Source organism: Eutrigla gurnardus, assembly GCF_963514095.1.
Source record: "Eutrigla gurnardus genome assembly, chromosome: 13".
NCBI classification, from domain to species: Eukaryota; Metazoa; Chordata; class Actinopteri; order Perciformes; family Triglidae; genus Eutrigla; species Eutrigla gurnardus.
Window position 1 is genome coordinate 11,848,660 of NC_139936.1, and position 25,948 is coordinate 11,874,607.

At 43.4% G+C, this 25,948-nt stretch overlaps 1 protein-coding gene across 2 annotated transcripts; it reads left to right on the forward strand.

Annotated features, from left to right (window-relative positions):
• Window positions 1-1,460: 1,460 nt before the first annotated feature.
• Window positions 1,461-25,301, forward strand: ghra (growth hormone receptor a). Of its 2 annotated transcripts, none has more exons than XM_084024375.1 (10): window positions 1,461-1,741; window positions 9,826-9,947; window positions 18,572-18,701; window positions 18,856-19,025; window positions 20,293-20,471; window positions 21,179-21,332; window positions 21,420-21,510; window positions 21,746-21,815; window positions 23,098-23,333; window positions 23,441-25,301. In XM_084024375.1, exons 2-10 carry the CDS (start codon window positions 9,830-9,832, stop codon window positions 24,195-24,197), a joined length of 1,905 nt encoding a protein of 634 aa, XP_083880501.1. In that variant the 5' UTR covers window positions 1,461-1,741; window positions 9,826-9,829; the 3' UTR covers window positions 24,198-25,301. The 2 variants fall into 2 exon arrangements, with proteins under 2 accessions (XP_083880501.1, XP_083880502.1); XM_084024376.1 differs by lacking the exon at window positions 1,461-1,741 and adding an exon at window positions 5,812-5,942.
• Window positions 25,302-25,948: the final 647 nt, after the last annotated feature.

Below are 25,948 nucleotides of genomic sequence, written 5' to 3' on the forward strand. Positions count from 1 at the left end.
ATAATACACACTCTGGTGATTCTCTTCACAGCCATCCAAAGGCAGTAGACATCTGTTCCATCTGCACTGTGTAATTGGAGTGATGTGGCGCATTGTGCAGATCCGCCGGTTAAATGGGGTGCAACGAGCGCACACCAGACTGCTGGAGAAAAACCGCAGAAACCTCCGCGCTCATGTGCACATAAAACTGCTCGGTTATGGTTAATTATTCTACAACGTTTCTATCGTAAACCAGTAGGCGTGTTGGAGACTGACAGTTCACAGAGTTGCACGTGAACGCATCTTCCCCGGCGTGTGTCTCAATCCAAAACTGAGCGCATCCTTCTCTCTCTCTCTCTCTCTCTCTCTCTCTCTCTCTCTCTCTCTCTCTCTCTCTCTCTCTCTCTCTCTCTCTCTCTCTCTCTCTCTCTCTCACGTCCGCAGTTTTAATTACAATATGAGGAGCCTGATTGCTCATAGTGGTGTTCCCAGAAACAAAACAGTCCTATTTAAAAAAAAACAACAACTATAAAAACGTATTTATGTGTGTATCTGAATATTCGGGACCTCTCAGAGTCCCCTTGTGCGCACAGAGCAGCAAACCGCCACGGTGGACATATGGGTCGAGAAAGTGTTGCCAGGTGTTCGTTCTGAGGTCAGACAGGATGGACATCTTGGCCTGCAGCATCTGAAACACGACGCATTATGAATGACATGTGGATATGGCATGGCACTACAGAAACGCAGCTGGGCTTGTTGCAGGTTAAAACGCCCTCGGTTGTATCGATCGTATAGTTTTACTCTGCATGGAGGCTATTCCAGCACGTTATTAATATATAGACATTAGTATGCACGTGCATAGCAGTCGTGCGCATGCGTATCCAGAAGATAATAATTGTAATAATAATTAAAATAATAATAGAAAACGTATCTGGTACTAATTGCATGTAATCTTAATAGTTTACTTAAAAAGCCACTTATTCGTAGCCTAAAGATCAAGTTAAAAGGCGCTTATTATAAGGATTAGTCGCAGGCAAGTCTAGGCAGAAGAAGCCTAATGACGTTTCTATGCGTTGTGTCCTCATTAATACAATAAAAAACGTCACTGGATGCCTACGTGAGTCTGAAACTCATTGGTTTAAACAACCTAACACTATTGTCTTGGGTTGGGCTACGGCTCTCCCCAATAACAAAGAGTCTCATAAAACGTGTACTATTAGCGTCTCCGTGTAAAACTTCGTCTCTTACCAGAAAGCGCGGCGGAGAGGATTTTATTTTGGAGGTTCGGACCGGCAGTCTCTCTCTCCGGCTGTCCATGGTCGTAATGGAGTAGATTGGATTGTTGGCGGATGAGGGCGCTTCACCGCCATTTAAAACACACGCACACACACTCGCACGCACGCGTACGCACGCGTACGCACACGCGCGCGCGCACACGGTGTGGCTCCGTCTTCGCTACGTAGCGCGTGTAGCCCTGAAAGTGGACCAGATGATGGACTGAGTATCAGATAAGACAAAAATCTGCACCGCGAAAGCGACACAGAGCCGACAATCCAAATGATCGGCTGATGTGGGGGGATCCGGATCGGAGCGATCCGACTTGGGCCGAGCGGGCTGAAAGTGAAGAAGCAGGACTTTTTCGCGACTGTCGGGTCTATTTAACTCGCGCTGGCCATCCGATGACCAACTGAGAAAAGTCGACCTGGGCTTTGCCTTTTGTGGGGTTTTTATCCCCCTCTTTCAACTCGAAACTTCGAAATACGTAAGTGCATTTATGTGTTCGTTTTGACTTCATCCACATCTCCTAAACTCCATGTGTTAGGAAGCTATACGCACGGCTCTGGAAACTTTGCACCACTTTTTTTTTTTTTTTTTTTTTTTTTTTGGTTTACATTTCAGGCTGCTCGTTGCAAAACCCCCCTTTTTTACAACGAGCACCCTGAGTCCGTTTAATTCAAGCTTTACACGTGATAGAAAACTTGAGGTCGGACTAAAGATTACGCTGCGCTGCTCGTGAAGTGACAGCCATGGGTGTGTTGTCGGATGTAAGCCTAAACAGCATACATATCATGCTGTTTAGAAACATCAGATGGAGAGAGAGAGAGAGAGAGAGAGAGAGAGAGAGAGAGAGAGAGAGAGAGAGAGAGAGAGAGAGAGAGAACGGGACCCAACCATCAAGTTTACAGCTGAATTTATTCCAGTGTTTCTTCATTGTTGACAGCCTGGTTTATGTAGCTTGGCCCATAAAGTGACCATAACCTCTTTTCTGTACTACTCTATGCAACCACAGAGATGATCAGTTTTATTTGATGTTTATCAGATAATCCACAAATGCTGACAAGCGTTATTGAGAATTCTAATATGCTTTTTATGGAAACATTAAAAAATGCTTATGTAGTGCTCATTAACTGTCCAAACCCCAAATTATTAAATTCATATTCATATGAAATGGAGAAGCCGGTTATCTTTTTTCCCCCTTTGATTTTGGTTACAAATATAGTAAAATTAGATTACTTTAGTGCCACACTAATTGTTTTCCACACATACAGTGAAAAAAAAAAAACCCAGCATCGGCTGTAACAGGAGTTTGACCAGTGTGTTAATATAATACAGTTTCTACACGTTTATTATCACACTGTTTGAATTAGAGAGCACACCGCAATGATGAGAGCAAACACAGCCCACTTTATAAGGCCTGGACACCCTGTGTGTGAAATGTGCCTTTGTTTCCCCTTGTAATGAGGTAGTTCATTCCTGAAGAAAAAGGTATTTTTGCACCACTGAATCTCTTAACTTTTTGTTTCATTAACTTCTTCCTCTGTTGTGGCTTCAGATCATCATTTTTATCAGAACCATAGCTGCATTAAACGCTGCATGTTTATGACGTCCACTGGATGGCGTTTAGGGTTTAGCGGCCAATTGGCAGTCATCGAGAACCTCTGACACTTTGGCTTCGTGCACATCACAAACCCTTTTACCCCTTAAGACCGCACACGTTAATAATACTCACCTAAATATAGCTGAACTTCATTTAATGGGATTTATTGTTGTAACTGTTCCTCAGTAAGTACTAATGCAGAAAAGAAGCAGGACGAAGGACATGGATAATAGCAGCCATTAAAGTATCCAGCAGGTAGCCGAGGTACGAGATGTTTTAATAGATGAGGCGAGGACTTTCAAGAGGACATTAGTCCCGTCAGGTTCTGTCTCAGCGTTCGCTTCACTCCCACATACAACATTAAGGACGGCTCTGACAGCTCAACAGCACTTTGGAAACCATTACATTTGTCTCTCATTCACATGCACTTTGTTTTCAGTGCTGGTGATTGTCAGGATATGTGCGTGTGTGTGTGTGTGTGTGTCTGACGTAGAGGGAGAAACGGCAAAATTTAGTGCAAATTAGAGAAGTACACGTGCACATTTGTGATCCAAATTTTGTTTTTGCTGCTGTTTTGTTATCAAACAGCAACAAAAAGTTAGATTTGGGTGAACTTTTGCTTGACAACCATTAGATGTTGTATCTTCAACAAACTGTTGCATGCCCGTGCATGTGCGCACACACAATCACACACACACACACACACACGCATGTAAACACATGCACACACACACACACACACACACAGCGTGGCATGTTGTAAAGCTGAAATTTTCCACAAAAGATCAATTTTCATATTTGCGAAGCACACAATTCACTGCTATTGTCGCTCCAATTCACACACTTGGTTTTATGCTTGCACATGCATGCACACAGACACCCGCTCGCCTCCCACACACGCGCACACACACACACACACACACACACACACATGCACACACACACACACACACACTCAGTGCAGTGGGGATTGCAGATGTGTGTCTTGATCTGCTTCCAGCACAGGCTCTCTTTATGCCAGCGTGCTGACTCTGAGTTTTCCACTCTCTCTCTTATGAAATGAGAGTAGGAGACTTTAGAGCCATCCAGTAGCCAGATCTGAATGCCTGAGAGCGCTCAGAGACACACGTGTGCACAGGTTAAAAATGCATCCTGTGTCTGAGTGCTCACCACAGTTCTCACCACAGTTGTCACCGCAGGGCAATGCATTTATGTAAATACGCCGAGCATGTTGAAGGTCTATCAGACGCCGCTTGATGAGCTACATTTTTTCGGGGGGCCCCGCCCCTCGTTTGTGTGGACTCTTCCTCACCAGTGTCTGGTCCGACATGCAGGCTCATGTCGAAGTCTGCGCTGTGTTTACTCTCGGTTGTTTATTCTAAAGGAAGAGCTTAGCGGCGAAGGGGAAAGTCGAGGACAGAAAATCTATTTGCATGATTCTTGTGTAATAATTGAGGCAACCAAAAGTGGACCTTGGACAAGTTTGTGTACGTGTACTCAAAAGACACGATTACTTCAAAATGATGGTGGTGATGTAAAAGTACTGTTTCGTGTATGGTGGTTATCATACAGCCCTTAAGTATAACCTTACGACCTTTGTTGAGGCAAAGTTATTAAAGCTGCTCCGTGTGATGAATGAAGCTGCCAGGTGCTTGGACTTCTATTGATGTACAGTCAGTGAAAGGTTGATGTGTTGCTGCTGTGAAAAAGTTAATCATTACACACCTGTTTACATTTTGGTCTACAGCGATATGAATGACCCTGTAATCTGGATAATCGAAACGATCAGACTTTCGCAAACTGACCAATCGTGCCAGAACAGCACAATAGCTGGATATCAAGTCCGTTTAGTAAGATTCTGTGTATATATTGGAGCGTTCCCTGTTGGCGTGCATGAACTGGCTACACCACCGGCTAACTCACATTGCCACATTTTACCCAACGTGCTTGTTCCTCACGGCAGGCTTCCAGCCATTAAAGATGCCTTGTGGCATCGTGCTCATGCTTTATTCATACGGGCTTTACCCCAAGGAAGGCTTGGCAAGTCATTCTGTGAGCGGTTCCAACGTATTAAACAAGGTTATACTAAATTGATTAACACCTTCCTTTAATCAATCTTTAGGCCCAATTAGCTGAGCAGCGGGACACTTGGAGCTTGGAGTGTCAAGACATTTGTAATCAAAGATAGACTGCAAGATCGCGGCTGAAGTGAGGAGTATAACATAATGAAGAGTTGATAGCGAGTGGACGAAATATCAGGAATTAATTAATGGGATGCATTACATTCACATTAATTCAATCAGAGACTTGAGGAGTCCCGGAAATATGAAGTCTTCTTGCATATATCTTCATGCATGTGATATTTCTCAAAGCCACGCTTCTCTTCATCCCATGCTTCCTGGACTCCCCTCCCACATGATCAAATTTCAAAATCCATATCAGAAATAGCATTATGTGACTGCTGTTTGTGATTGTGCTTTTTTTTAAATGACGTACATGTTTTAATGTATGGGGAAGTGCTTTAAACTTCTTTCTAATGGCCATCAGGGGGCGACTCCTCTGGTTGCAAAAAGAAGACTAGTGAGAAAAATGATAATTCATAATTACTGACCCTACTTCTCACTTAAGTTTTCTTCAATATAGCATGATGTTAATTTCGTAATGAATAGCAGGGTTTGCTTTAGTGCATGGCTGCTCTGTGATTGACAGTTCGCTCTCACTCTGAAGTACTTGACTCTACACAGTCAGCCACCTGAATCTCTGAGGTAACTGGAATGTTGACAGACAAAGAAAGACACAAAGAGTGAGAAGGCTGATGTCACCCATCCTAACCCCATGTCATAAGCAAACATGCCTCTGACCGAGCGAGAGTGTGTGTGTGTCTACCTGTTCCACACGAGTGTCTCTCACAGATTGAGGTCGACAACCCATGGAGGGATATTAGCGTGGGGATGGTCCAATTACAGCGTGGGGCAATAATCCCCCCTCATATTTCTGTATTTATGTCTGTGCACGGATGTACGTATTCGTGTAGTCGTGTCAATGAGTGTATGTCTTCATTTTCATGCCTGCCTCCCACCTGAAGGTAAGCATACGCCCACTTCAGAGGATCATTCCCTTATTGCTTTTCAAGTTTTTCAGGCTATTGAGTCAATAGGCATGGTGGTATTTTTGTTAACTGTGTCCCAACACAATTCATATATCCTTGAGGTCTAACAAACAGGTAGAATTTTTTTTCTTTTTCTCACAAACATTTCCAGAGCGTTTAAAATGTGTCTTTTTTTTTCGATTGCCAATGGTCCATTGCTGTTCCTCCTCATTTATCTTAAAGGATGAAGAAAATGTAGACTGACAGTAGTAATGGAATCACTTAGAAACCCTTTTTTTTTTCTTTTCGGGCACCATGAAAACAATGTCAAAAGCTGTCGTATTTACTCATTTCTAACGCAAAACAACTGTACTCAATGTTTTCTGTCTTTCGCATTCATGGAATTTTTCATTTGTTTTTGCAAAAAAAGCAAGTTAAGCTCTTAATTGTCTTTAGACGGAAAGAAGACAAACCAGAAACAGCTGCCCTAGCAGATGAGATTAAAGTTAGTCTTTCTGAATCACCACACCCCTCTCCTCGCAAGATTGAACTTTGACCTCTCTGGCCACAGGCATATCCAAAAAAGGTAAAAAAAAAAGTACTAATTTTCACTCTAAAACGAGTAGTGTTCACTAGCTCTGCAGAGAGAGTGTGAATGCGTCATGAAGACAGAATAGCACAGAGAGAGTACATATTTCTTTGGAGGAACCTCAAGATAAACTTGAGCTTGCAACATCGCTCCGGGTGTGCATGTGTGTGCATGTGTGTGCAAGCGCTTTTCTTCTGCAGCTAAAGAAGGGACTAACCCAGCAATGATGTGACCTCTCACCCCCTAACCTTTCATTTTCTTTGGCTTCAATACCTCGCACCATCACCCCTTCCGCTCCTATCCTCCTCCTCCCTCTCTTGACAGCTCCTTTTTGAACAAACAAAGATGATCGATAGAGATTTGAGGAAACATGGGAAAGGCATGGTGCTGGCAGTGGGGTGCCAAGCCAAGATGTGTGTCTGTGTGTGCGTGTGCTCATATTGCATGCATGCGCGCGCGTGTTTTAGGGCAGAGGTAGTGGGAGGAAGGTTGACCACAGAGGCCTTAAATGTTTACCAAGGGACCCCGGGAGGCCAGGCCTGAGCCTCCCTCTTTTCTGATTGGCTTAGGCGGCCTTCCCGCGAGTCTAAGAGCCCGTAATTGGCTGAGAGAAGGAGAGGAAAGGGGGGAGAGAAACATGCACAAGACCGAGATAAAGCGCCAGCCTGTGCAGGGCTTTCACAGACACTTCCACGTTAAAAGAGGGGGTGAGACTAATGTTAGGATTAACATGAGGCCACATGTCGTAGTGGAGGGACTGTTTAGGCCTATGTTGTAGTGCTGTGGTTGCTCGACCGATGAAAGAATGTTAGAATTTGAAAGACAAGACAATGTGGGGAAAAAAAAGAGGACCTAAGAATCGAACGTGTCGTAAAGAAAGCTGGTTCGAAAATGCTCCGTATGGGTTAAAGTCACCGTGATAATGACTTTAGCTTTTGAGATGTTTTTAATAGTGATTCTTCAAATGTCAGCAGTCAAAAGTGATGGAGGAGTATCTGACAGGATCTTAAGACAAATGTCAAATGTAGAAATTTAGCAATAATTTATTGTAAATGGAGCATTTTATTCAGGCCAGAGCCAGCTGCCATGAATTGTTGCATTGTATAACTTGGCCTCGTATGGCATCTACAGTTTGGAATTCATCCACACACACACGCACACACACGCACACACTCACTTTATATTACTGCACTCATATAAGCTTTGCACATGCATTTTTCCCTTTAGGTTTTGCAACGCTCTATTAAAGCTTGTCATTCTTAAAATTTTGTTGCTCAGAAGTTGTCATTCTATACGTTATATGAAGAAGAATTTGATGTGTTGCATATCTCTCTCTGATTCTCTGTCATTAGAAGAGAACAGCAGAAACTGGAAGAAATGCTGCCAGTGTTGCTCTGAGAATCAGAGCCTTTACGTTGGGGTTTGCTGGCTGCCCAGCAAAGTTGTGGAGACACAGCTGTAAATAGCCAAGGGTGCGGACAGAAAGTTTGGCCTATATTTAGAGGTTGAACTTGACTTGAGAACTCGTCGACCAACACCAACTTATAGACCAGTTGACACATTTTCTTCCCTATATCACAGAACAAGTACTACTTAAAAAAATGTATGAGATAGATATATATATAAAGATACTTTATTGATCCCGAGGGAAATTCAAGCATCCAGTAGCAGCTTACAAAAAAGAACACACAACATGACAGACCAACAGATATCACATAATAATAACAATAATAATAATAATAATAATTACATCAGAACTATATAAAAGAAAAGGTTGTAGGTGGCCTGGATGAGAGAGGCAGCCACCACATGTCTGTATTAAAGGATTTGTTAAGACATCGTGTTTAGTTTATCGAGGGGGAGTCAATGTTGAAGCACTGTGTGGTCACCAAATGTCACCTACTGCAATTGATTTTGTTTGGGATTTGAAAAGCTTAGAGCTGCTATAATCAGTGTATTTGGTTTTAACAAGCGGATCAAATGACTATGTGTAAATCTGTCGCTCGCAGTGACAACACAAAGATTTATCACCAAAACAGTGAAAGACACTAAAATACTCCATAGTGCTGAGGGGAATTGCTGAGTCATATTATGTGGCCCACAAATGTGTTGTTGTCATCATTGTTTCTGGACGGAGCAACAATAGGCGGACAAAGAAAGTAAGTGACTGGCTGGTGAGCATGGTGGAGCATTTAGCAGCTAAAGGGTCAGGGAGTGACTACTTATCAGGTGTTTCAGGTGTGCAGATAAGCAACTGTTTCCTGAGAATTATATCATAGAGTGGACCTAATCACCGCGACGTCACCCATTGGTTTGTGGACGTGAATCCTTGAGATTGACATTTTGGCCGTCGCCATCTTGGTTTCTTTTTGCAACCAGAAGTGACACGAGTATGACCGAACACTGCATAAGACATTCTTATGCAACCAAAATGTCACAGTTAGCTTTAATGAACACACAGGGTAAGAACTCTGAGTTGTCTGAGAATCACCCCCCGATGGCCGTTAGAAGGAATGCAAGTTTAAGACACTTCCATATTGGCTCGACTTTTCAGCTTAAAAAGGTGATAATGTGTTATTGTTGTGTTGAAGGCTTGTTTTTGCTGCCGCCTCATGGCCATGCAATTCAAATGCAGGTTTAATATTGCCACACATGTAGTTAGTATTGCGCAGTGTTATTAGATAGACCATGGGTCGTGTAACAAAGCAAAAGATTAGGCCAGGCCTCGAAGAGCAGCAGGCACAATGATAATAGATTTAATCACCCTGGTATTTCATTGTCCTCAGGAGGGGTTACATACCTTTCTGCTTATGCTTCTAATTACTCTTCCTGCTGTCATTTCCAAACCCTGCAGTAGATGTATGTCTGCGTGAAATCATGGCTAATGACAAAAATAATTATTAAATGGGTATACTGTTTCATCAGGCAACAAACACACACACACACACACATACACACACACACACACACACACACACACACACACACGCAGAAACATTCTTGGTACACTCAACTTGCAAATGCGGCAGCACCAACCTGGCATGATAATTAATTATGCCCTGTCCAGTGTTAGGTTTCACATACACCAGCTGAAAATAAATGGCAGTGGCACCCACCCACAATTTATGCTCACAGGGGAGAGAGAGAAAGGGAGAAAACGTGAGTGGCAGGGAGTAGTGAGGGAAGGAGGCGTTTTTTTCACATGGGCATGTCATCATGGAGTTCAACCGATAATTATAATCACTGTGTCTCTTTCCCCCCTCTCATTCTCCCCTCTGTCTCTCTCTCCAGCATCATGGCTGTCTTGTCCTCCTCCTCCAATCTCCTGCTCCTTCTCCTGATGTCCTCCCTGGATTGGCTGCCCGCTCCAGGATCTACGTTTTTTATGGGACGGGACCCCGTGATGTCATCAGGTAGGTTATCCGGGGCTTTTACCTCTTTGTGTCGAGACAAATAAGCAGAAGAAATACAACAAAAATTCTTCAGTTTGTCTTTTTTTAAACTCCCGGCGTGCAGCTCATCGAACATTAACAAATGGGATTAATTTGTGAACATGCTGTTGACGCTTGCTATCACGTCAGATGTCAGACAGTCGGTTGCAGAATGGTGTTTGCTCGGATACATGTGGAAAGGTTCGCGTTGAGCAAACGCCGCGCTTTCCTGGTTTGGCTTGTCAAACAGGCTAGTGATCAATAGAGCCAGGGTAAATATACGGTCAGGCTTCTCTGTCAAAGTCCAGGGACAGGACGACGCAGGATGTTCAGCCAGCTAATCCAGCTGCATTTGAGCCATTTGAAATAATAAGGTGAAAGAATGAAGTGGCTGAGAAAACAGGCCAAGCTTTAAATGTTTGGTTTACCACTTGAAATCCCTCAAGCAATAGGTGGCCAAGATAGCTGTCATTTTACTGCGAAATTCCCACAATTGATTGACTCCGAGTAATTCTTTTAATGGTAGGATCCACTGCAGCTGGAATTAGATGCAAGTGTGCAGCTCTGCCAAAAAGAATCTTAGTTTCTTTAAAGTCTGATTTTTGAGAAGTCCTCAACTCCCAAGAATGGATAGTTTCTGCTGTTGCCTTTGTTAAAACTTGTCTCTCAACGTTTTGAAAAGAACATGTTGCTTGGTTCTGCTGTGTCTGCATTCCTGGGTTTTATTTCAGGAGGGATCTCACTTTTGAAGGCAACCTTTTTATTGTTCACAAGCCTGGTTCAGTTTACATAATGCTATATGTTGTGGACGGATCCTTCAGACAATTCTAATGGTGGAAAATCAGGGTATGGATTTTTTATGTCTTCAATTTGAGGCATTGTGCATTTTAGTAAGGATTAAAAATTGAAACAACTAGCTGCTTATTCATTTTGCTCTTTAATTAATTAATTTGTAAATAAGTTGGATGTTATTCCATTTTTGTACTTCTTCGATTGTCTTGGAACTTGGCTAAGCTTTATTCAGTTCCAGTTAAAGGAACATTCAATTGACACGCAATTCATCATACTGCAAACATTTGGCAACGCTATCGGCAAGTTGCTTGTCTTTCCATCATATCCACGTATCCAGGTGCATGTGCATCTGCTCACTGCCATTAATGGCATGGAATGGAAATCACGAGTGTTACTTGGGGTCTTTAAGCTTGTTGGCTCGATCCCCGGCTCCTCGTGGCCTCAAGTTGCTTTACAGCATCCCATTGCTCCTAATGCTTATGGGTTAAGTACATCAAATTGTATGCCAATTAAAATTAAGATTAAGTACTGGGGAACCTGCACATGTACTCAGCACAAGTTAATGGTTTCTCCATTTGCCAGGTACCTCCATTTGCATCGGTACTGCCTTTCTGTACTGATGATGCCATAAAAACGCACATTGTTTTAAGTTATTAATAGTTCTTGGGGGAGAAATGCTGCCATTATGAATGCTATGTGTTGAAGGATAAATGTTGCAGCGTCTCACTCCAACTTTTTTTGTGGTCCATGAGAATGGGAATAATGAAGCCAAATATTTACCAGTTGGGGAAAATAAATGACTCAGAGCACTGATGTGGCACCCAAGTTTGAGAAAATTGGTTCAATTATTGTGCTTCTGTGAACATATTGTCCTTTTTTGCTCTGTTTTTTTGTTTTGTTTTGAAGAATATCTCCTCCTCTTTGCTGTAAATGAGCCCTTTAAACCACGGCCTAAAGTAATATCAGCACGATCGTGGTTAAAGGCCATGTTGGGAATGGGAGAGACTAAAGAAGCGTCCTGATAGGATATTCCAACAGACGTGTCATGACGTGAAAACTAGTTACAAGATGTATAAAACAAGAGGCAAGAAATATTTTGATAATATTCACACAAAGTGAGTCTGATTTCCACACGGCGCCCCCTCTGGTGACTGTTTAAGGTTAAACCTTAAAAGGCGTCAACGCGGAACGGACGGTTGGATCCGTCTGCGCTGTTCTTTAACTTCATTAGTTATGTCACACAGAGTTTTGAGCTCCACTTCTTTGCCCTTGAGACTTTTAACTCTGTATTTGTTCACAGACTGTAGCAAATATGCTTATCTCTGTGGATTTGAGTTACCTTTCCGATAAGCTCTCTCAGACAAACCGCTGATAGCCAGTCGAGGTTTTGACTGGTCCAGCCTCCGTCAATCGTTAAAGCGGTCTCCAGCGCGTCTTCCTCAACAACCGTTAAAAACATCTGTAAACACAAAACAGCCGCTGATAGCATGAGCAAACACACACACACACACACTCCGATCCTGACACCTGCTTTCTACACTTAAACCACACTCTGCGTTCTGACCCGAAACATCATCAGGTTGCAGAAATCATCCCATGTTGTTGATTATAGGCGAGTTCACCCCCAACGTTGAACGTGATTCTGGAGTTGTTTAAAACCGTGTTGTTGTTTCCACTTGGACTTAATAGAGACTTCATTCAATTCTGAGGGTTCTACATTTTCTGCAGCATTGTCTTCGTCTGTTGTAGAGCCAGCCACACAACAAGCCAAGAGTAGACGTTTGGAGATGCTCCCTATGTGTTTAAAGGCTTACCAAAGTGATTTTAGCCAGTGGTAGTCATTTGTCTCGATCATCACACACATTTTTCTTCCCCCCGCAACCTTTTCCTGAGTGTCTGACTGCATCTGGGGAGCACCGAGGCTCAGGCTGATAGATTGATCCTGTTGAACGAGGCTTTGTTCCCCGGCCACGGAGGTGGTAACTAGAAGGTAAAAATGCAGAGGATCGGCTTGTACACACACGGCCGACGGTTACATCTGCTTCAAAGACGGGGCAGTGGGTGTGTTTGCTCTGAGCGGTGAAGTCAGGGCCTCGTCTGGGATGTCTGAAGTTAAACACAAAGATAATGTCCGTAATGGAAGCTGCAAAGAAGCAGATCCAATGGCACGTTTGTATTTTGGGTTTTTTACTAGACCCCCCCCCCCCCCCCCCCCCCAAACTGTCTGAATATAAGTGTACATATACAACCTATGAAATGCTCCCTTTTTGCGCATTTCAACAGAATGGTGTTGCTAGGCAACCGCTTGGGCCGTTCTTGACTTCCTGAAGGCTGATGTCATTCACATAAACCGGGACACGTTATGAATGTTTCTGTTTAAAACTGCTGAGTGGTCTATATAATGTGGAGTTGTGTGCGTATTTATATTCTGCTTTATAATTAAAAAAACAAGCTCATTTTTTTATTTGGTATGGGACCTCTAACAAAAGCCCAATATTATTTTTCATAAAATATCAAATTATGTTTTCATACAAACTGAAGTAATAACAAGGGATTAGGAAGGAGAAACGGTTAGGATGACACAACTGAACTTACTTAACTTAACATAATTTACTGAAGAAAATGAAATTTTCACAAAAGTGAAAATGCAATCAGTGATAGAAGAGAAATGGATATAGCTAAGAAATGATGTGGGGTTTTCAGCTCTGACTTAGAACACATGCTACGGAGCCATTTTGACTCATTTGGAACGGGGACCTCCCGCCTCAGTGTGAAGCCGCACAGTCGCTGGCTGAATTTAACATGTTGCTTTGTCCCATGTGAGAACACCCTGCTGAAGTGTTGGAGCGAACAGAATGCAAAAGGACAGAAAGGTGGGGAGAGAAAACGCATACACTCAGTATATGCATGTCCATGCTGCAGGCCAGACCCCCCCCCCCCTCTGCTCATCTATATTTACTCTCACTTGGATGTAATATAACATAACTAAGCCAATACAGTGGACTGTAATAGCTTTAGAGGAGATTAACATCATTAGTTCGGGCTATTAAATCAGTTTGACAAGCGAAAAGCTGACTGGGTCAGTGCATGGTCAAACACACCGGATTGTTTCTGTTAGACTTCAAAGCCATGAGCACTGATGGGAATCATGAGGATCAGCTGGGGTGGGAACTTGTCAATATGGTCCTGAACTTTAAAGAGGGAAGAAAAGGCCATCGGTCCTGTTGTGTAACCGGGAGGAAAAAGCAGAACGTGTTCCGTGGAATCAGACAATGGAACCCTGAGACTCCGTGGCGGTTTGTGTTTTGAAGGTGTAAGTTCAACATGTGTTTGCATGTGTTTGTGCACTTGCGTGTGAAACTGCGCGCGCGTCGGCAGTTATTTATATCACCTGTTTGCATTCCCCCGTTTGTATCCCGTTGCAGCCTCTCACCTTTCTCCCCGTCTCTCTTCTGGCCCACTTCTCGCACTTTCTGGTGCTCTCAAATGCCACATGGCCTCCTGACTCAACCTTTAACCTTCGATCTGAAGCATAATTTGAAAGTTTTTCATTTTATTTGCCTCCAGAAATGAAATGCATATGAATAAATGATTCTAAGGAGCCCCTAAGGGCCGCAACATTTTTTTCATTTAAGGGACAGCTAGTAGTTTGGAAAATAGGAAGTCGGGACACTGGATTTGATGGATTTACTGATTGTCAGATGTAACGCCCCTTCCACTGTCTTGTCCAGGCTAACCTCAGCAGGCAGTTGGGTGACAAGTGGTGGGTCATCATCTTGATCAACCTCACCTGGGCCATCAAAGCTGCCCCATGTTTTAACTCCATCTCTTCTTACAGCTGACCTCAACCCAGCATCACCTAGCAAAGTTTTGCGAGATCTCACAAAAATATTTTTTTCCCAGAATCTTTTTTTTCTCTCATTTCTTTTCCACCTTATAGTCAGCATTGTACGTGTGTAAAATAAAGGAAATTACAAATCTTTTTTATCACTCCTCCAATCTTCCACTCATATTCTTCAATTTTCTTTTTTTGCCATCATCCAAGACACGTGGAGGACCCACAACGCTGTCTGCTGCAGCCAAATGAACACATCTACTGGCATACTGGCAGACACTGCCACATGCAGGCAGGCAGACAGACAGACAGACAGACAGACAGACAGACAGACAGACTGGTCAGACTGGTGGTGCTACAGGAGCCAATGTGCATCTGGCATGGGTGCTGTGATGGCTACTGTTCAAGAGCAGTGCCCTTCTATCCCTAGACATAAAGAGACAAAAATGTCATCTTTAAATTTGCAGTATTTTTGTAGAAATTTTATAAAATTAGCATTTTATGTTATAGCTTTACCCTTAAGGAAAAACAAGGTTTACATTTTATTGTTCCTGTTAGGGTTAAATTGAGACTTGCAGCGGCAATTCAGCTTTGAGTGCCTTGTAATTGTGTTTACGCTGTTAGTTGAGAGCAGAGTACAAGTTGTGAGTGAAGTGACCGGGGACACGGTTCTACTGTTCGGCAGCCATGTGTGTGTGTTCTCTTTAAGCACAGGGCAATTCAAATCAATTTTGTGCTAATACCACGATGAAGAGACACTCAATGTCCACGTATCTAGGGGTTTATGCTATTTTTGACAGTATTGCAGGAAACAGATAAAAACCCACTCATAAACTGCACACAAAGTCCTAAATTGATGGGTAATCAAGTAGTTTTATTTACTTTTTGCCAAAGCGCTTTACACTTTTGGAGACTTGTAAAAGACGGCACTTGTGCTGCAGAAGTCTGCACTATAGTTAAAGACGGGAAATACCAGTCTGGGAAAATTTGCAGTGTTCAAGTCGAGAACTTTTCTCCTAATTGTAGGTGCAATTTTTTTTTTTTTAAAGTGTGTGGTCTGATGAAGAGTGGCTGTGGAAGATGGAGGTTTTATTTTTAAGAAGATTCAGAAAATTCTTTGTTGTGTAACATTTGATGTGCGTCAGTGTGCTCAGCTCAGTTTGGTTGCAAAATATCAGTGAAGCAAATATTTCATTTTCCCAGCTGTTTCATCAGTAACGCAATAGTAATGGACCTAAAATTGAGTCCTGAGGGACGCCATTTAGAGTGACAGCTAGAACAGATCATTCCTCACCTCCAGTAACTATGAAGTTTCTCGAGCAGAACCAGTTTTTGACAAACTGCTACGTATCAATACCCTACAATAAAAAAATAGATCTGTATCTCTCATGTCTAATGCAGTTTGAAATGTTTATGCTCTGATTTTTATATCAAAACATCATGTTTTCATCAAAGGATATATATCACCCAGCATGCGTCTATTTTTTTAATGATCTCAATTTTATTCTCTGCAAAGTTTCTGTTTTGCCTCAAGTTGTCTTACAGTTTTGCTGATGTTACAACATATTCTCCCTCTCGGACTATCTACCTTTATCTCTCTCTCCCACCTCCCCCTCCTTACCTAACATCTCCTCTCTCCTTTCAGCAGCATTTTCAAGCGCAATTAACCTCGACGCGAGTTTAACTCTGCAAATGAGCTGGAAGCGGCCGTAATTCATAGCGTCACGGCTTCATTTTTTCCGCCCGCTCCTCATGACGGTCGAGCGTTTCACAATGTGGTAACTGATAAAGCCCGGTCGCACCTTTCCTCGCTGCATTTTTAATGTGGTTCACCAGCTGGCGCAAGGGCCGGGAGAAGAGTGCTTAATTTAGGCTCTTTAGTTGATTGTAAACCTTAATGGCTAAAGCTGACATGGAGGTAGATAAGTGATTTCCTTGCTCCTCTAGGGGCCGATGAAGACAGGACGAGGAGCTAAGAGCTGTTTATCAGTCTCAGACACACAGAGCCCAGAAGGACTGACGGATATATATATGGACAGCCAGGATGAGCACACACACACGCAAACACACACACACACACACGCACACACACGCACGCACACACGCACACACACGCACGCACACACACACGCACACACACACACACACGCACACACACACAATTAGGTTTCTTCTTCCAGCCCAAGGCTTCCAACTGCTGAACATATAATGGCAGCCGGCAGGTACAGGCAGGATTTAGCTTTCCATCAAACGGGTTATATATTAGTATGTGTAGAAAATGGCCCTGCAACAAAATTACCAGCCTATGCGTGGCAGGTAATCACTGTATAGCTGTCAAGACTTTACCCTGTGGCTTTGTGAGCCAGTCACAGCTTGAACAGTTACAGGTTGTTTTCGTTGTTGTTTTACAGCAATATAAAGGTTTAAGCCTTATTATATCAACGAAGAAGAGAAAGAGAGGAAGTTTAACGGGTCAGAAAGAGAGACAGTGTAAGGTGAGACGTGGATTCTTTCCATGTGTTGCTGTGCAACCTTTCACCTCTTAACACTTTTCAGATTTGACTTCCATCCACGGCCTACTTAAAAAAGTGTCCGTATAGCTCCTGACGTTTGCCCAGCAGAGCCCAGTTCTTTAAGGACGGGTTTACTTTCACAACACTGGCTGTGTGCCTTCGAGTCTTCTCCCCCCCTTAGAGTGGAGCAGCAGCTGTGAGGTGTAGTAATTACATATGAGCAACAGTTTAAAGTAGCAAATGGTGATTTTTTGGCTCACCTTGAGACATATTAATCCCAAAACATGCATTTCCAATGTTGTAATTTGACTTTTTTTTTAATGCAATGTGTCCTTCTGTAGTTCTAAGCCCTCCTTTGCATCCAGTGTCAGCAGAAAGTTCTTTGATGGTGGCAGCTGGAATTTGTTGGATGGGGGGAGGGAGGCCCGAGTTGAAATAGCAAAGCTCTGGGAACCACGGCAGAAGATGAAGGGAGGGAAGGTGGGAAAGGGGGGGAGGGAGGGTTGAGAGCTCAGGGCGTAGGAATGCAATGAATTATGAGGTTGCACTGGAAGTAAGCAAACTGATCAAAGTAATGCGTGAATAAATGATGAGTATTTGCAGTCTGGTCTTTCAGTATTCAGAGTATTATGTGATTGTGAAGATAATAATTGTTTATAAGCAAAAAACGATTCCACGACAGTTCCTCTGCTGCATCTGCACAGCATTGTCTGCAATTCCTTGCCTCGTGTTGTGAAGCATGTTTACTTGGTCTGGTGTTTGATTTATACTGCAACCGGTGCTGTGGGAGAGTGGGTAGAGTAGAAATCAATGGTACCTTCAGCTGCTTATTTATGGTTGCAGCAAACCCTGGGACTCTCAGCTGGATGAGAAACTGGCCTCTGACCGGAGGAGGGGGGTGGTGGGGGGGGGGGGGGGGGGGGTATGTGATGGGGAGTGACAGGGTGCAGAGGGAGAGGTGTAAAGGGCTGAGTCAGGACCTCTGGGGCGGGGCAATGGAGAAATGGCATGAAATGTGTGTGAGGGGAAATGTAAAAGGTTGTAAAGGCACATTTCCTACTCCTACAGATTTCAGAAATTAATTTGAGAATAACATAAGAGGTGGACTGCAAGTTAGCCTCGTCTCCCGCCAGCAGAAAGTGTTATTCCGCTGCAACATTACATGGTTTTCATCAGGGTTGTATATTTTTTGGGGCGTTAACACTGGAGGTGCTGATGTTAAATTGCAGTGATATTATTTTGAATTGCGTTCCCTCGCTCTCACTTGGGGGTTTAGATTGAATTGCAGTCGGCTTACCCGGATCTACTGTGACAAAGTGACTGCTGTCATGGTTTAAGGAGGAGAGGAGATAAACGGCGTTGGGATTTAGCACGATTGTTGCATCGATAGAGCTAAAGCCCCACAGACATCAAAAAAAGGTTGTTGTTCTATCGCTAATCGTTTACATTTCCCTGTCTTTCTCCAGCTCCCCATGAACCTCATATCACAGAGTGCATATCGAGGGACCAGGAGACATTCCGATGTTGGTGGAGTCCAGGCAGCTACCGCAACCTGTCCTCCCCTGGAGCACTCCAACTCTTCTACCTTAAGAAAGAGTGAGTGTGATAGCCACAGTGCCTTCTTTACCAGGAGATGTTCAAGTAGCTGTACTGTACTTAAACTATCTGTATGTGTGTACATGCAAGTCTGATACAAAAACAAGTTTCATAGTAATTTCATCCTTTCTTTTTCATCATGTGCTTCCTCCAGCTCGCCAACCAGCGAATGGAAAGAGTGCCCAGAGTATGTGCACTCAAACAGGGAGTGCTTCTTCGACGTCAACCACACGTCCGTTTGGATCCCTTACTGCATGCAGCTCCGCAGCCAAAACAACACCACCTATTTCAATGACAATGACTGTTTCACTGTGGAGAATATCGGTGAGTAACACACATATTAGCATAAATTGACTCATTATTGAGAAACATGTTCAAACACAATTTCTTTCCTCCACGTGGAGAGTAGCTACGCTGATAATTTGACAGATTGCTGGGTGAATTATTTATTCGGAATTTGCTGCTGCATATCAACTAGGCCAGCAAATGTCACATGCTTGTTGTCAATATCAGATATACAGTGTTTACGCAGGAAATGATTTGACTGATGGTCTTTATCTAAAAGGGAGCTCACAGGATGATAGATACTGTAATATCACATATGTTTGCTGATATATCCTCTATGGAGTCCTTGAATATTAGCTCTCCTCATGTGTGAACATTGACATGTTATTATAGATAACATTTGGATGTTGCCTTGACTCATTTTTAATGGACAACTTTCCATTAAATCTAGTGAAAATATTCATGTTCCTGAACACAGTTTTCCTCCTTCTTCCTTCCTTTCTCAGACCAGAATGTGAAACCTTTACACACAATATTGTAGTCTAACAGGCTAATTGCCATGACCTGTTGGGGATACACCCTCTTCATTTTAGTAACCGCGTTGCTTTACATCTACTTCCACCCTCAAGATAATCTTGTGTAGTCCCACAACTGAACTAAAGGTCAGTTCATACTTTCCACATCTGCCTGTCAACGAGGGTCCACTTTGGTCCTTGCGGCGTAAATGTCATCATCCATTCCACACTCCGTTCCAGTTGGTGGGAAGAAGAACCTTGTTTTGAAGAGAAGTTGTGCGAGGAGATCCGCCATTACCCACATTTATGCAATTTATCTTTAAAAGGATTCACAAACAGCCAAATGGCTTTGAACACTGGTATGTTAAACAGTGTTATAGTGCTTTATGTTACGGTGATTACTGCGGCGCGCAACCAACTGGAATGGAGTGTGGATCAGGAAATCCACATGCGTGAAAAGCAAGACCGCCATGGCGCCTCAATCGTAGCACAATAGCACCACATGCTCAGAGCGTCTCACGCGTTAGACAAGAACACTGTAGAACTGTGGAGTATAATTACTGTTGCAAACTCTATTTTCAATCTCATTTGAATTTTCGGTCATGTTTCATAAATTGTCCACTGAGAACCATTTAAAAAAAAAATGTTTTATCAGAAGAGACAAGTGTACCTTGTAGTAGCATATAACATATTCTTAACACATTAACATACATTCACTATAGGTGACCGCCACTATATGTAGATTCTTAATATTTCTTCTTGAAATTGAATTTCTGCTCTTTTCCTGGCAGTACGTCCCGACCCTCCGGTGTCTCTGAACTGGACCCTGCTGAATATAAGTCCCTCCGGGTTAAGTTATGATGTCATGGTCAACTGGGAGCCCCCACCCTCCGCAGACGTCGCGGCAGGCTGGATGCACCTCGAGTACCAGATCCAGTACAGAGAGAGAAATTCCACAAACTGGGAAGCAGTAAGTCTTCTCTTTACTCGCTTCCCTAAGTTAGCCCTTTTTCTCCTTCGCTTTGATGCACACAAACAGTTCCATGTCCTGATACATGTAAACACACACCGTACAACGTTACAAAACTCCCCTGTGCACACGCACGAGCTGACACAAATGCAAACACTCCTGCACCCTCTTTTAAGTAAATTGTAGGTAGGTCATACAGGCGGAGTGTCGTATTTCCTTCCCCCTCCCCCGTGAACTCTTGTGGCTAAAATGCAGTGTAGCTTTGTTGGGAAGGCGGTGGAAGCCAGAGCAAGGCTCTCTTGGGAAACACAGCCCCTCTGAAGGAAGTGAAGGGAGGGATCTGTAGGCCAGAGGCCAAGGGACCTCGCACAGGCTCATATTCATTAATGCCGGACCAGCAAGTCTGACAAATGCAGCTTTGGAAACTGTTATAAGCCCTCTGTTATGACAGTATGTCCTCCGTCTAATGTACCTGAAATGCCTCAAAAGTTGCCCCTGTTATATTTCCCAAAAATAAACCTAGACCCTGTTTAGCTTCAGTCAGGTCCAGATGTTGCCGTTTCTGTCAGGATATGCAGGAGCTGAACCCTTTCCTGATGAATTAATATACACAGCAAAATCACTCTCAATTCAAAAAATAAATCTTTCTCCTTTCCTTCTCTGTTTTTTATTCTCTCTTTCCCTTTCTCCGTGCTTCTGTACTTCAGTTGGACATGCAGCCGCATACCCAGCAGACAATTTATGGCCTGCACATAGGAAAAGAGTACGAAGTGCACATCCGCTGCAGGATGCAGGCCTTCACCAAGTTTGGAGAGTTCAGCGACTCCATCTTCATTCAAGTGGCCGAGGTTCCAAACAAAGGTAAGAACAGCAATCTCATTAAGTCAAATGCAATGAGTCAATGCGGTCAGACAGACGGATGGGATCTGTTTTTGTGGTTTCTTGTAGAGTCTACTTTCCCACTCGCGCTGGTCCTTGTATTCGGGATTGTGGGCATCCTCATACTCATCATGCTGATAGTCGTTTCTCAGCAGCACAGGTAGGAACAGACTCTTTCATGCATGTGCACCAATAGTGTCCGAAACATTCGCAACCTCCACTACATTAACAATGGCACTTACCAAGGGGGTGCAGCAGATTGTGCAGCACAGTTCTCAGCGCACACACACACACACACACACACACACACACACACACACACACACACACACACACACACTGACAAGTGTATAGATAATGTTCACCATGTCTGCCTCCCCGACCTGCCGTTGCAGATTGATGATGATTCTGTTGCCTCCGGTTCCTGCACCCAAAATTAAAGGCATCGATCCAGAGCTGTTGAAGGTACATTTTATGTCTGTGCTGTTAGTCTGACTTTTCTGTCATTGTTCTCATTCACACGCCGACCTATACACCAGCATCTCTGTCCACTTATATGTCACAAGAAATTGCAGTCTTAAAGATGCCATGATGCTTTATGTTTATGGTCATTCCAAAGCAGTGTCGCCGTTACATAGTGTATCCCCCAGAGAGCACTGACACGTTTATATTTCAACTGTAAAATGACCCACTTTTATTGAATTTATGTTATTATTATATCAAGTGTTGTGTAACCACATTTGTTTTTTTCGAAAAATAACATTTCCATTGTAATTTGGATTAAATACAACACTGGGCTGAGGTGCATTATGCCACGTAATCATCACAACACCGACTATCATCTTTGTCAACTATCAAATAAAAGCAAAAATGTCCATAAAGAATTTGAAAGCGAGCGGGCACTCTTGCTTTGTATTAGCAAACAAGGGCAGGAGCGCCGCTGAGGGATAATACCATGTGAAGGGGGTCTTGGTTCAGCATTGTGTTGTGGGTGTATAATTGACGATAATGTGGGATGCCTGTAACAAGCAGCTTATGTGCTCTTTACAAAACAACCTTGCCCCCGGACTTCAGAAAAAAAAGTACTGATAGGAATAAAAACAATAATAATGCTGCTATTTTATGCTCAGACAGCGGTGAAACACTAATCATCGGCGCCGGAGTGAGACTGTTCAACCCACTTTAGTTCACAGCTTATTATACTGAAGAGAACTCCAGAGATACTTCATACTTCATACCACCTTGTTATTCACAGTGTATTTTAGGACATCATAATCCTACAAAGAAGTATACATTGTATGCCATAACACCACATAAGTCATGACATTTGAATGTAATTGTGGTTTGTAGGCAATAGTGTACATTGTCACACAATCTTAACGAGAAGAGATAAAAGCATGGATGACTCCACGATGCTCCTTAATTGACGAAACATGACTGAACAGCTTTTGTCATTTGTTTTTCAAAGGAATGGTCGCTGTCAAATATCACTCCCAGTTTTCTGGCTGCATTTTTGATATTTGGAAACCAAGATGGTTCAATAAAATAGGCATGGACTTTGGGGGACTATAGAGAATTATCTTAGGTTTTGGGCCCTCCTTTGATATCTGACAGACACACAAACAATTATTAAATTCATAAAAATTCTCCTTCTTCGCTGTATTTTAGTGGGACATACTGTAAGTGTGTATATATGAAATACATATAAAAGACACACACACTTACATGCAAATTTGTGCACATACAGAAAGGGAAGCTGGACGAGCTGAATTTCATCCTGAGTGGCGGAGGTGTCTGCGGCCTACCGGCTTTCGCATCGGATTTCTACCAAGATGAGCCATGGGTGGAGTTCATAGAGGTGGATGCTGAGGATGCAAATTCTGGAGAGAAGGAGGATAACCAAAGCTCAGACACCCAGAGGCTCCTGGGTCTGTGCCAGCCCGTCAACCACCACATGAACATAGGTTGCTCAAATATTCTCAGGTATTGCACAGATTCTGATGCACAGTTAACCATTTAAATGCTGCCAGATGGCTCTACAACTGTGAATCCCATCTCCTTCCTTTTCCTCTGTTTCCCCTCTCCCCCAGCTTCCCCGACGACGACTCAGGCCGGGCCAGCTGTTACGACCCGGATGTGCCAGACCAAGACACCCTAATGCTGATGGCCACCCTGTTGCCAGGACAACCTGAGGATGGAGAAGCCTCCTTCGATGTTGTAGAAAGAGCCCCTGCTCCGGAGAGAGGCGGGAGGCCCCTGGTCCAAACCCACACCGGAGGGCCCCAGACTTGGGTCAACACGGACTTCTACGCCCAAGTCAGCAATGTGATGCCCTCTGGGGGTGTGGTACTGTCTCCTGGCCAGCAACTCAGAACCCAGGAGAGCACCTCGGCCACAGAGGAGGGAACGCAAAGGAAGGCTGAAGAGCGCAAAGGCAGCAAGGACAGTGAGAAAAATAAGCAGTTTCAGCTGCTGGTAGTAGATCCCGAAGGGAGCGGCTACACCACAGAGAGCAATGCCCGACAGCTCGGCAGTCCCCCTATCTCCGCCATGCCTGGCCAGGTGTATCAAACCATACACCCTCAGCCAGTGGAGACCAAACCTGCAGCCACAGCAGAGCATAATCAATCCCCTTACATCCTTCCTGACTCTCCCCAATCCCAGTTCTTTGCCCCCGTCGCAGACTACACAGTGGTACAGGAAGTGGACAGTCAACACAGTCTGCTCCTCAACCCGCCTCCCCGCCAGTCCACCCCTCCCTGCCTGCCACAGCACCCACTCAAAGCCCAATCCGCCATGCCCGTTGGGTACATCACCCCGGACCTGCTGGGGAACCTCTCTCCGTGAAGTGACTACGCCACAAAGGCCTTTTTAAAGCGTCATGTTAATTGACCAGGAAGTCCCCTGCATTCACAAAAAAAAAAAAAAAGCCTGTTTCTACCTGATTCCTGCTGGAAACCAAATAACTCGACAGCACACAGCGTGGATGAGGGTGCTGATAGGAAGACGTGAAATGTACTACGAAGCTGTATTCTTGACTCTTTTCCATCTGCTACATCAACCCATTTGATACAAAAGCAGCCAAATAGCAAATCGAATAAAGAGCACGCTCTACATGTCAACGTCCGCACGAGACACACGCAGAGACTCCGATCCAAACGAGTAAAAAGACATTAGCTAACCTTCCTTAGGGTCGCATTATACTGTAGCTCTCGCTAATTGTGTTGAGGTCAATAGCATTGTTGAAATCTTAATCGTACAGAGATAGGAGAGGACAAGCACATTCTGGCCATGTATTTTACACCAAGCTGAGAAGAAGCTGTCGTTGATGCCTCTTGCTGGCAGAGTTGTTTTGCATTCTTATCTCATCATGTCATCTAATTAGTAGTTAAAGGAGAAACACGTCCTCAAATACAATGGAAAACACCACTATGCTGTTTTAAACTTGCGTTCCTACCTTCATTTTGTTTTTTAATGGTATGCACTTCATATTTTTATTGAATACATGGCCAAATGTAGATTATATGATGTCAAGATATTTTTCTCTATTTTTGTAGTCGCCACAGAGTTTAATAGAAGAAATAATTTTCAACAACTGAAAATGAAACCTTTACAAATTGAGTGGTGGAGAAGACCAGAAAAGCCCTGTAGAAATGCAGGTCCATTTACCATTTACACACACAAACACACACACACACACACACACACACACACACACACACACACACACACACACACACACACACACACACACACACAACCATGAGTCATTAGGACAAAACAATTTCATCTATTTCCTTCCGTGGGGGATATTTAAAGGAATTCTGGGAAATGAAGGAAGTCGCTAACTGAAGTAGAAGCAGAGGTGACGAGATGACATTTCATCATAAACTGATTTCTGGAATGCGTTGAGTGTGTATATATATATATATATATATATATATATATATATATATATATATAGCATGTAATCATTCATTTCATTTTAATATGATAAGCAGACGGAAAAACATGTCACTTACAGTGCTGAACAGCCATTCTTTAAGAGGAAGGATTCATTCAGATTCATTCATAACCAGGACCTGCTCAGTACTATCGGGGCTGTGGTACACTGAGCACTACCAAGTGCCTTGCTCAAGGGCACACCAATGTGGTTATTTAGCAGAAGGGAAGGGACGTAGACACGTGCCCACCTGTTATTGCATTTCACCCTGTGACGGCAGCCATCTTTACAACCAGCCAGCGCTCACTCATAATGACTTCACTGAGTCTACTTTGGGAGTTGTCTGCTAGCTTGACAAACTGTGCCTATGATGTGTTATTGGCTTGCCTTTACTGTGCTAAGGTGTGCTTAGGATTTGTGCATGCATGCTTTGCCGTGAACAGACAAGGACTGCTATGCAGGTGACCTAAAAACCTGCACACGGACTAATGCAGTGATGCACGCATATACAAAACGTTTGCCTTAATCAATGTTTAATTTTGCCTTCCTGATGGAAATCTGTCAAAAGGACATTTTCAGAGGCCTCGAAACCCATAATTTGCACATTTCCGATCATGCTCGTAAAACTGACCACGCAATGTTCAAAACCAAAAAT

Bases quoted from the DNA above. Each gene is read 5' to 3' on its own strand.
- ghra (XM_084024375.1), top strand. From the start codon at position 9,830: ATGGCTGTCTTGTCCTCCTCCTCCAATCTCCTGCTCCTTCTCCTGATG. The intron at 9,948-18,571 runs GTAGGTTATCCG...GTCTTTCTCCAG, and splicing joins GGACCCCGTGATGTCATCAG to CTCCCCATGAACCTCATATC. The intron at 20,472-21,178 runs GTAAGTCTTCTC...TCTGTACTTCAG, and splicing joins ATTCCACAAACTGGGAAGCA to TTGGACATGCAGCCGCATAC.